This window comes from Aedes aegypti, chromosome 1, assembly GCF_002204515.2.
Source record: "Aedes aegypti strain LVP_AGWG chromosome 1, AaegL5.0 Primary Assembly, whole genome shotgun sequence".
NCBI lineage: Eukaryota > Metazoa > Arthropoda > Insecta > Diptera > Culicidae > Aedes > Aedes aegypti.
This window is the reverse complement of record NC_035107.1, coordinates 35,567,855-35,580,135: the sequence shown is the minus strand read 5'-3', so window position 1 is coordinate 35,580,135 and position 12,281 is coordinate 35,567,855. Positions and strand designations below refer to the sequence as shown.

At 38.7% G+C, this 12,281-nt stretch overlaps 1 protein-coding gene across 19 annotated transcripts in view; it reads left to right on the top strand.

Moving 5' to 3' along the window:
- Positions 1-12,281, top strand: part of LOC5578702 (guanine nucleotide-releasing factor 2) — a 256,070-nt gene that overhangs the window by 225,954 nt on the left and 17,835 nt on the right. For 16 of the 19 annotated variants that reach the window (XM_021839408.1, XM_021839406.1, XM_021839404.1 and 13 more), the window contains 2 exons: positions 4,896-5,068; positions 7,817-7,840. In XM_021839408.1, coding sequence (XP_021695100.1) covers positions 4,896-5,068; positions 7,817-7,840 — 197 coding nt within the window. The remainder of the gene's footprint in view (positions 1-4,895; positions 5,069-7,816; positions 7,841-12,281) is intronic. The other 3 variants (XM_021839410.1, XM_021839397.1, XM_021839399.1) reach the window with 2 other exon arrangements.

Here is a 12,281-nt window from a genome sequence, read left to right as displayed (position 1 = left end):
TTGCCGCTACGACTGGGCTTCCTAAACATAAAATTATTATATCCGAATACACCGTTTACCATACGGCCAAATTAAAAAATTGACAATAAAGACTGGGCTCGGAAAAAATGAGAAACACAAAAATGTTCACCAAAAATTCATTTAAAATCGGATACTTCTCAAATTTTTAGGGCTATGTTCTGGCATAATTCATTTATTGAATTCCCTCCCCCAAGCTGAATGCTCATACAGTTCTATAACACTGCTCATGAGATCTTGGGCGAGGTTTTGCCCATCTTTCTTACACAATTTCTCCCAGTTTTTTGAAAACAAAGCTTCATTGGTTTTGATAGTTTTTCCGCTTTTCTTCAACTTCTTCTTCATTATCGCCCAAAACTTTTCGATCGGACGAAGCTCTGGTGTATTTGACGGGTTTGCCTTTTTCGGGACCACATTAACGCCCTTCGTTTCGTACCACAAACAATTACAAATTCGTAATGGCACAAAGCGAGATCCGGCCACAACAGCGTGGGAGCACGGTGAGAGCGGAGGAAGAGCAGTAAGTGCTTCTGCAAGCATTTCTCTCGATAAATCTGCCCGTTTATGGTGCCGGTTGTAACGAACGGGTTGCTGTACCGTTCGCACTCGCAGATCGCCTGCCACAACAGGTACTTCTACGCGAATTCGTTCATCTTTTTCTTCCTGAACTTTGCCGGAGCCTCCATGCGAGGCGTACCGACAAAAAAAACTCGAGGCCGTGGATTTGTTTGGTGTCCGCCTTGATGTATGTCTCGTCGTCCATGACGAGACAGCCTGGCTTGACCAGCCAGTCATGGTACAGCTTCCGCGCACGCAATTTGGCCACCGCCTTTTGCTCGTCAATCCGGTTTGACGCCTTCCTATCCTTAAAAACACGTAGTCCAACCTGCTTCATGGTCTGCTGGACGAACCACTCCGACGAATTGACTTTTTTGGCCACGTCTCGGGTGGAAAGGTTCGGTTTATTCTCAAAGTTCTGCCATATCTTCCGCACCTTCTCTGAGTGTTCCATTTTCGGTTTTCGGCCGCTTCCAGCGCGCTGCTCGATGATCTTCGTCTCCTGGAACATCTTCACGACGCGGGACACGGTGGAATGGTGGATTCCAAACCTTTTGCCGATCCATCTGTACGACTGATCAGGATTATCGATCACCGCGCCCTAGATTTCCAGGCGTAGCTCTTCTTGTTTCGAATGCATCTTGAAAACTACTTGACAGCCCGCGATAAAATTTTGCACACATAAACATAACACTCTAAAGTTTAGAGTCTAAACTAGTATTGCCCAAAATGTCATTAATTTTTACCCACGCGATAAAAAGTTACACCCAAAGTGCCGCATTTTTTCCGAGTCCAATCTTTATATCAAATCGGCGTCAATCGGTAAGTCATAATTAATGTTTTTACCTATAGGGGAAGACGGGGTAAGAGCGCCCGCCGGGGTAAGACGGACCACTTTCAGTTTGGCATGAAAATGGCAATTTTCTTAAAAGTCCACCAAGCACTTTCCATAAACACAAGGTTTTTGACATTTCGAAGCATTTAGTGTTATATTTACATCAAACTTTTCATAACAAATGTCAAAAACAAAGTTTCTACTCGTCGATATTGAATTTGATCTAAATTTAACAGATGCTCACTTGAGGATTTCGGAAGGGATTTTTTTAGAAAAACTTAACAAATTGCCCGTCCATGCTTTAACAGAAATGTGAAATATGCTTCGGTGAAGTGAAATATGAATTGTAAATATTAAGCTTTGAAACAAGGCCATAGTTGTGAAATTTGCGCAAGCGGGATAAAACCGACCACTGTTGACGGGGTAAGACCGCCACCCCTAATTTATACCAAATAACTATATAAACCATTTTAAAAGTTGTACATTACCGTTCAAGTGAAATGAAATCAATTTTGTGAAAAATACAAGCCAAATTGACATATTTATTTATAAAATATGGGTGTTTCAAGATAATAATAAGTATATATTCAAGTTTTTTGAAATAATTAACCCTTAAATGATTCAATATCCACGTTAATCAATGCAGAATACATAAAACATTATACTTTTTAGAATCACAGGGAACTGATATATTTTTTAGCAAAATTGTGTACGAAAATCGTGGTGGTCGCTCTTACTCCGTGGGTGGGCGGTTTTACCCCGTCACTAAAAATAATCGTGATAAGACATCACTTTTTTTAAAGCTTCAAGAAATAAATATTTTTTAGAAATACAACACTTGTGATATTTTTTGATCATGCCTAATGCTGCGTCGAAAAAGGATTTATTGATTCTTGATTTTGACATATGAATTAAATTGCTTAGGCGGGCGGTCTTACCCCGTCTTCTTCTAAGTAAAAAGACGTTGTATCGCTGATAAATTATAACTTTTGATCGAAAACAAAATTGGGCTCAAGGAAATCCTTCAGGAATATCTCCATAGATTTCTTCAAGATTCATCCCGAAAGATCTACAGGAAAGCCTCCAGGCAGATTTCCACAGATTTATCCAGGAAATTCTTTGAATATTTTTTCAGAGATTTTACCAGAAATTCCGCCCAGATAATCTCTACAGTATTCCCTATAGCGATTTCTCCAGCATCCCACCTGGAATTTCTCCATGGAGAACATTTAATCGCTACCAGATTTTAGACCGGTTCCGATAGCGCTCCACGAATACAAGGATTCTTGGTGAAAAATCTCCACAGTGGTTCCTCTAAAAAAATCGCAAGATGCTCCTGCTAGAATGCCACCTTAGATTCCTCCAGTAAAATCTTTACTGGGTTTTTAATTTATGGAGATCCAAGCAGCCCTGCAGGAGCTTTTCCAGGTTTTTTTTTTCAGGAATTGCTCCAATGATTCCTTCGGAGGATTTTCCAGGGATTCTTTAAGCGATTTCTCCTGAAATTCCTTCAAAGATTCCTCCAACAATTATTCCAGATACTCCTCCAAGAATTCCATCAAGAAAATCTCAACAAATATTCTGGCAGAGATGTCTCCAAGGCTTCCTCCATGAATTCCTTCACGGGGATACACATTTCTCAAGAAATTCCTCTAACAATACCCAGACAGTCCTCCCGGATTTCTCCAGGAATTATTCCTCAGATTTCTTCAGGCATTTCCCCGGAAATCTTCAAGAAATTACTTCACAAATTTGTCAAGAGTTTTTTTTTCCAACAATTCTCACAAGGATACCTCCAGGAAAATCACTAAATGAATTACTCCAAGGATTTTTCCAGGTTCTCCCAGAAATTTCTCCAGAGAATAGTTCTGTGCCTTCAAAAAAATCTTCGTGGATCCTTCAAGAATTCCTCTAGTTATTCCTCCAGAAATTCTTGCATAAATTTCTCCAGGGATTTCATCAGAAACCTAAGAACTCCTCCAAAGACCACGTGATTATTGAGCTGAAATCGAATTCAGGTTAACTTCTGCGTCCATGAGTCCTCTCGTGACGTAGGGGTAACGCGCCCTATCTAGTGCACAGAGAGTCGTGAGTTCTATTCTCACCGAGAAGACGTGGAACTTTTTCGCAAATTCCACATCAGTTTGTCCATTCAATCCAATTAGAATCCATGGAAATATTCCCGGTAGAATCTCTGGAGGATTTCATGATAGAATCTCTGTTGCGATTCATGGAGGATTTACTGAAGATTCTTCTTCTTCTTCTTCTTATTGGCATTAACGTCCCCACTGGGACAGAGCCTGCTTCTCAGCTTAGTGTTCTTATGAGCACTTTCACAGTTATTAACTGAAGGCTTTATTTGCCTAAGTTGCCATTTTCGCATTCGTATATCTTGTGGCAGGTACAATGAATGATACACTATACCCAGGGAAGTCATGGAAATTTTCTTTACTGAAGATAACTTTGGATTAATTCCTGAAGGAATCTTGAGAGCAACACGTGGGGAAATCTTTGCAAGAATCCTTGGAGGACTTTCTGGAGAGATCATTGGATAAATCATTTGACGAATCCATGCAGGATTCTCAGGAAGAGACTCTGTAGCAATCCCTGACGAATTCTTGGAAAAGTTTCCGGAGGAATCCCAGTAAAGATTTTACTACAGGAAACTATGGAGGAATCACTGGTGGTATTCTCTCACTGCCTGAGAAGCCTCTATAGGAATCCCTGTAGTGATTTCCCAATTGTGCTACTTTTCCCTGAATGTCGCTTCCACGAATGCCTTTTCCTCGAATGATATTTCCCCGAATGACTAGTGTCCCCGAAAAGTGATGCAATTTATAAAAGATAAAGCATATTATTCAGTGACAGGGTTGTGAACTACAAACAATCGTTCAGTAGTTCCATATACTTTTCGGGAAATTGGTCTGGAAATTGGAAGTGGCATTTGAATAAACGTAGCAAAGGAATCTGCAGGAACTCTTGGCAGAATCCCTCGTGGGATTACTGAAGGGATTCCTGAAACCCTATCGGGACCGGCCTAAAAATCTGGTAGCGATAAAAAGTTCTTCCTGAAGGGGACCCTGTGGGAATCTCTTGTGAAAGGAATTCCTGAAGAAATATTTGGAAGAGTTTCAGGAGAAATCCCTATAGATATTTCGGGAAAAATTGTTGAAGGCATATGTTGAGGTTTTCCTTAAGGAATTGCCTTAAGGAAATCAGTTCAAATAGGGCTCAAGGAAATCTTGAGCCCTATTTGAACTGATTTCTTAAATTACAACTTCGGTCAAAAGTTGTAATTCGGCAGCAATAAAACGTCTGTAACACTGCGGTGTAACTTTTTCTTAATGCATTAGGAAGGTTAATGTGATTTGAACTCAGCAGAGCACACGAAGTTCTGAGTTGGAGAACATAAGAAATAAAAACTGCAACCCAATGCACACCTACTTTACGCCCAACAGTTACTGAACTAGGATTTCTCTTCCAGCTCGCAGGACACGTTCAACTCCTGCTCGCTGCACCAGATCGGCGGCAGTTTTCACCACAGCCGGGCCCAGATGATCGGGAACCTACCGAGTAAGCACATAAGCTTGATCGAACCGCGCCATATGAATCATTTCAGCGAGGAACCGCCGCCCCTGCCCATGAAGAAGAAGCACAGTGAGTATTCGATTTGATGCCTTAATAACAACTATAACAAGTCCTTTTGTAGTTTTTATGTATCATACCCACATAGATATATTTTGTTTTAATGCACTAAAAGTACTTGAACTTCCTACATAACCTTTAAGCGAGTATGCGAAAATGTATGTTCTTGACCATGGTGGCTTCTAAGTTTCACAGACAAAATCAACGAGATATGTCTCTACCCCGTTTGACAAACATTCGTTTGGCATAACCTCAAAAAATATCGCAAATCGCACTTGCAACAGATACCGAACTTTATAAAAATATCTGCAGGGGTTCTTCCAGAATTTCATCTAGAATTTTGGAGATGTTTTTTTGGGACAATTCCAATATTTAGAACTCAATTAGCAATTACAACATAGATTACTTTTAATTCATAAATTCCACAAAAATTCTTCCAAAATACCTCTAAGAAGTCCACAAGGAAACAATCAAGTAATCCTTCCAGGAGCGTCTTAAGCTTTTTCTCCAAAAATTTCAACAAATATTTTTCTAGGAAAGATTTTAGAAATTATTAGATGAATTTCGTTTGCCAAACAGCTTCAATTGTGATAAAAATAATGTAGGAAAATGGTTTTTTAAGTATTTTGACAGATTTTAAATAATTTTGGCGACAGCAAGTCAGAACTATCTTATTCCAGTTACCAAATATTCCAAAACATAACTCAACTTTTATTCGTCGACTGACTTGAGAAATTTTCGGAAGAGGCTGCAGGAGTAGTCCCTGGGTGTAGTGCTTGAGGCTTACCTTTAGAAATTACTAGGAACTGGTGGAAAAAAAAGATCTGGAAAAGTTCCTATCAGTCTTCGTGGATTTAGGGAACAACATTTCTGTAGTAATTCCTGAGAGAATCTGTAGAGAAATTTCTGATGAAATGACTAGAAGAATTACTGGAAAAATATGACTAGAAGCTCGTGGAGAAACATTTGTACGATTTCCTGGATAAATCATCAAACGAATTTCTGCGGAAACCCGTGGATAAACTTGTGGGTTTTCCTAAAACAAATCCTCAAACAATCTTTGCAGGATCTGCAGGAGAAATTCGTGGAATAATAACTGTAAAAATCGCTCATGGATTTTTATTTGCATCAATCTCTATGGAAATTACTGTACGTATCCGCATTCGAACTGTTTAACGGGGCTTCAGGAGTAAATTCAGGAGGAATTCCTTGATAGATCGCCGGAGAAATTCACGGACGAATCCCTGAAAGGACGAAATTGCTGCAGAAATTTTTATAGAATATATTATTTAAGAACTCTTTCTCCCTGTAGAAGAATTTTGAAAGTTCTCCCATAAGGAATTTGTAAAGAAATTCCCAACGAACCTGTGGAGAAGCTGGTTAGGAAACTCTGGGATCTCTAAGACTTTCAACACACTGTAAAAAAAAATCCATGAATTCATGCAGAAATTTCGTTTTGATAGTTCAAAGGATTTTTTCTAGATTTTCTTTTGGAAATTCTCCAGTATTTTACGCAACAGTTTATCTCATGATATTTAAAAAAATATCAATAAACTCCTGCAGAATTAGTTTTACATACATTTTGCTACCCAAAATTAGAGAAAGTACAGTGAAACCTCCATGAGTCTATTTTCCATGACTTGGCATCGGACTTTTGGACTAAGATCATTTTTTCTTCTTACCCAAACGCTAGAGAGCCTGCTTAGTATTCAATGAATACTTCTATACTCGTTAACCCTTTCTTGCCTACGTTTTGTTCAACAAATTGACTGTCAAAATGCAATTTCTATAAACACAGCAAAACACCATGAAATTATCAATTTCGCCAGAAATTACGTTACTTAACACCCTCAGTTTGAAAACTCCTAGATCACTCATTGGCCATGTCCGTACAGGAGCACAGGTCTAATCAATCATTAGTAGATAGTCAACTTCGTACGACGACGAACTCTACTCGAAATGTGCTTCCAGAATTCTCTGCCAACATTCACCGATACAAATTTGTAGCAGGAGGCTCAAATTGTCTTCTCTCGAGCCTCTTCCGACCATGTAATTTGTCTTCAATTTTTTTTTTCTCCAAATACAAAAAGTATATAAAGAGAAAAATTAATGGATATTCTTCAAAAGTCCAAATATAGTCAAGTCAATAATGTTGGTTTGTTTGGCAATTTTAATCATGAAAGCAAAAGTAATGATGTTAAGATGACACAGATTAGCATCAATGTTGATATGAAAGTTTTACTAATAGATAAACTATTGTTTAGATTCGAAAAAAGGATCTAAAATATCGTCGTTGCCGTTTTGAAATTGAAGATGGTCGACCACAATTCAATATGGCGACCGTAATATAGATCTAACTTCATAAGGATATGGATATGGTTCAAATGAAATAAAACGACAAAAGGTCGGAACATAAAAGAGTTCGAACAACAATAAATCGAAAGGACAAAATGTGCACATATTCGAAAATGGTTTCTCAAGGAAATGATAATTTCCCTCAAAGCAACTCATTTTCGATTGTTTGTCCTTTCGACCTTTTATTTTTCAAACTTTATATTTTCGATTTGAAGCGCTCCAAAGACATCTTAGCATTAAGACTAGTGTACCTTTGTAACCTCCCAGAAGCCCAATCGAGCCAAAGCCATTGTTCTAATATCTGATTCCATTGTTGTGTTTGTTACCTTTTTCCTTTCCCCTTTTGTCATCATCACCTCAACCTTTCACCCAAAAAAAAAAAACACTTCGACCGACATAAAAAAGTGTTTCAAAGTGTGGCCTATTCAGGTAAGTTGCGCCCGCAGTCAGTCAGTCACGACACGAAAGCTTAGGGATCGTTCAAATATTACGTAACGCAACAGGGGGAGGGAGGGGGTCTTACATTGTGTTACGGTCCATACAAAAATTTAAATTTTTCCATACAAAAGCTGTTACGTGGGGGAGGGTGGAGGTCTAAAATTGGCAAATTCTGCGTTACGTAATATTTGAATGAACCCTTACAGAGAAAGAGACGTCCAGCCTCTCTTTCTCTCCCTTTCATTCGTTTCGTTTCGAAACGATCCTTTACAGTGTGTTGTTGTTTCTCTTGTTGGTGTTTCTTCCTGTTGCTGATTGCGGAGATTAAACAATAGACGAACTGTGTTGAAAGAGATCTGTGTTTCTTTTTTGGTTTCTCTTTGGTTTACGTTAAAAGCATATGCGTTCGTTTTTTGTAGACTGGTTTTCTGAAACTGTGTTACGTTTGAATTGCTATCCGCTTTCATACACATTCCGCCGGTATACGGCGGAATACAACAACACAACTAATAAGAAATTTGTCTAAGACACAGAAAACACATACAACTTTGGCATTGAACTCTCTTTCTATCTCTTTTGTAGCTTCGGTAGAGTTTCCAACTAGACTGGATCTGTCCTCGTTCTAGTTTGCAGTTTTCAACGTATAGACTGATCACATTTACAAGCATTGCTATTGAAATACATGTACAGAAACAGAAAATATATACTATATATAGAAACAGAACAACGAACCACAATCTGGCCACACTTACTTGCAACCCTCTCAGGATCATTTTCACCCCAAAATGCTATAATGTCATTCCCTGAGTTGATCTAGGCTTTCATTGTGTGAGTGTGTTTGAAGTTGAAAGCTATCTTTCTATCTGAAACCTTGCCTATCGCTGTGCTCTTTTCTGTCCAATCTAGCTTTTCTTCTTCCTCCTCTCTTATTGACATCTGGATACATTTACCTAAATGAAATATAGATTTTTGTTGTCTCAAGCTTTCCATTTTCTGGGTTGTGAACAAGCCATAACTAGGCCTTAGTTATCCATAGTTCTATACTTTCTCTCTGTAGCATTCCAAAAAAATCTGGGTAACTGAGGCTGTTTGGCTGCTGGACAATCATTTTTTGAAACTGAAATTAAGCCATTGTTGAACAAATGTTTGTCGTTCAGTTAAAGATTTGACCCTGTGTACAACAAGTTTCAGCGTGTGGTTTACGATAGTTGAGGATTACATTTCATTAGGCATGAACTTGTTAGCTGAAGACATGACATAACTTGGACGCATGGACAGAAAACTATAGTAAACTTTTTTACTTGTATAGTAGCCGTTCGATAAGTGCAAGACATGTAACTGCAAGTTCGATGAGTGCAACAACTTAGCAGATATTTTAAATTAATTTCTGTGAGAATCTTGGGACTAAGTGGAAATTTTCAGAGGTCTGGAGAGGATCCTGAATTATCAATAGGAATCCTGAATTATCAATGGTTAATTTGTAATGAAAACCAGGGATTTTTATAGGAATTTAAGGGTTTCTAACTAGACGGAGGCGTCAACATTTTTGAAAACTAAAGAAAGTTCTGAGTTTATGCAATTATAGTTTATGCTAAGATAAGAACTACATAACTATGAGAAACCTGGAATTGCGATAAGAAATTTGGGACCTCTAAAATAATCCTGAGTTGCGATGAAAATTCTAGGTCTAGGTAAGAATTTCATACGAATTTCGTATGGAATAAAGACATAAGAAGCATCTAATGAGACTCATAAGAAAAACTTGTGAACTTCCACCGATCATTGTGTTCATAATATAAATGGGTATAATATCATAAGATACTCTTATGAAGGATCATAGATATCAATTATGGAATCCTTTACGACCATTATGTATTTAGAGAATCGCTCTTTGAATTTAGGAAAATAAAGATATTCATAGGATCTCTAATGATAACGACAAGAATTTCTTGTAAATATCGGGCGTTTTGTGTTTCATCTTATGAAAGAGAGAAAACCAGTCCAGAAATCAATTCACAAGCGTTCTCTTATGAAATTCGTACGCAATTTCTGGCTAAATGTAGACCCCTTGGTTTCGTACAATTTTGTTGTATTCTGTAGAAGTCCAGAATATTAGGATGTAAATTGGGTGTCTCCAAAAAATATCATAGAGCTGAAGCTTTGATAAAAGTGCTGGTATTTAGATGAAAATCCTAAGATATCGACCAAATTTCTTAAGCATGAGAATCCTGGAATTCTTGAGCTATGATTGCTGTACTTAACTTACAATGAGTGTCTTTGTATTTCAGTGAGAACCCTGAGCACGAATAGGAAATTTTGGCTTCTAGTCCTATCATTCCAATGAAAATCTTTTAATTCTGATGAGATCAAGAGCTCCGAAAACTATTATTTCAGTTGGAACTTTATGGTCCACAGGGCATCAGGTATCAGATGGCCAAGGCACGTTCCCCACCAGTTGGAAGATTTGTGCCATCGCCATATTTGAGCCTATTTCATCATCAACCCGATAGGAGAGGAGTCCCTTGAAGAGGGAAGATCGCATAGGCGAAATGAGATCATGTAGCTCCATACCACAATGGGTTTGAACAGCGCCCTGAAAAGGGCACTGCAAATCGCATGAGCGTAAAGAGAGCCTATAGCTCATTACCACAGCGGGTTAAGAATAACAGAATGTCCTGAAGATTCAGGCTTCTGAATTTAGTTTCACTTAATAAGTGGTTACCAAGTAATTGGAATTGCATTTGCGCAAAAACTGGACAGTAACATATCAGGTGATACGAAGTTCCATAATAGGAGTCACAACTATCACACACAAATTAGTCAGCACGCTGAATATTTGCCATGTGATAGTTGAGTCGGCAGTGGCCTGTCAACGCTCTGACCAAGAGACTGCAATTCTGCTTTGACACCCTTGATTGCACTCCACACATAAGAGCAAATATTTCCGCCTGAAAAATGGTGCAGTTTCTACTGAGTGAGTAAAACTGATTCAGCCTTAGCTCACGAGAATATACTCCTGCACCAGCTCTACCTGTAAGAAGGGAGCCATCAATGTAACATACTATATTGTTTGATATACTTCTTTCCACTCTTCCCGTGAAGGGAATTGTGTGGTAAATGTGCTGTAAAGAAAGTGACAAGCAATTGTGACATCGCTTGGAGTAAGTCACATCCTTTGGAGATGGCCCAATTTTGATTGGATTGTTCTCACTTCGCCCTTTTGCCACCACACAAGACATCCATATGCCAATATTGGTCGAACAACTGTTATGTAAATCCATTTGATATACTTGGGTGTGCCTTGACCGAAAGCCATGCAAGCTTTTTTGGATTCTGAAATCAATGTGAGGTGTCCAAGAATGTTTGGAATCCAGAACGACTCCGACATACTTTACCTGATCAGTTAAATTAATCTCAGTGCCAAAAAGACGTAAAGGTCGAATTCCATCGCGGTTTCGTCTTTCCGTAAAAAGAACAATAGATGTTTTATACGGGTTAACCGAAAAGCCATATTGGCGACACCTGGGAGGGAGAAACCAATACAAAATTTCTGTACGTCATAGTGAGCCGAGATTCCGCTGTCACGAACTGTCACTGTGAGCCCAGATCTCAAACATTGGACTAACATGAAAAAAGCGCGTAACTGATTAAAACACATTTTCGTATTTCTTCAAAAGTGATAAAAATCGAATAAAAATCAATTCATGCACATAATGCAAGTAATGTCACGTGAGCACCATTTAATCTGATTGAACATAAAGCATTGAAAAACGCATCGTTCTACTTTTTCCAATGAAAATGAATATTTAGTGCATAGAAAATTGTGGCCCTTTTTTCATGTTTGTCAGGAAAGATCGAAGGTGCACAACAAAAGGAAACTACCGATTTTCTCGAAGCCTGCCTTGATTGTTGTTGGCATACTGGAGTTATCTTGCAGTTCAAAATAACGTTGTCTTATATTTCGTGTGTAGTATCGGTGCCTCCCTCCCAGGGCGACACCAACTCTCGACTACCTGAAGAGCACTTTGCATCAGGTCGAATAGGGTGCTTATGCACATACCAACTATCAAAGGTAGATAGTCGTCGGCAAATCCACAAATTGGAAAACCGCTATTATTGAGTTGCCTCAATAGCCTATCTGCTACGAGATTCCACAAAAGTGGTGGCAAGACTCCCCCTTGGGGGCATCCACAAACACTCAATTTTCGAATCGCTGCTTGGCGCAATGTCGAGAAGAGATGTCGGTTTTTGAGCATTTGATGAATCCAATAGATAACGACTGTTTATTTCTTAAGCGAAGTATGCACTTCAACAGAAAAGTATCTCGATGTGTGGAAAATTTCTTGCAAGAAATGGTCAAGAAAAGCATTTTTCTTTGATCGCAGTACGCAGTTGGAAAGAAATGTCATTTCAAATGGAGCTTACTGTAGAA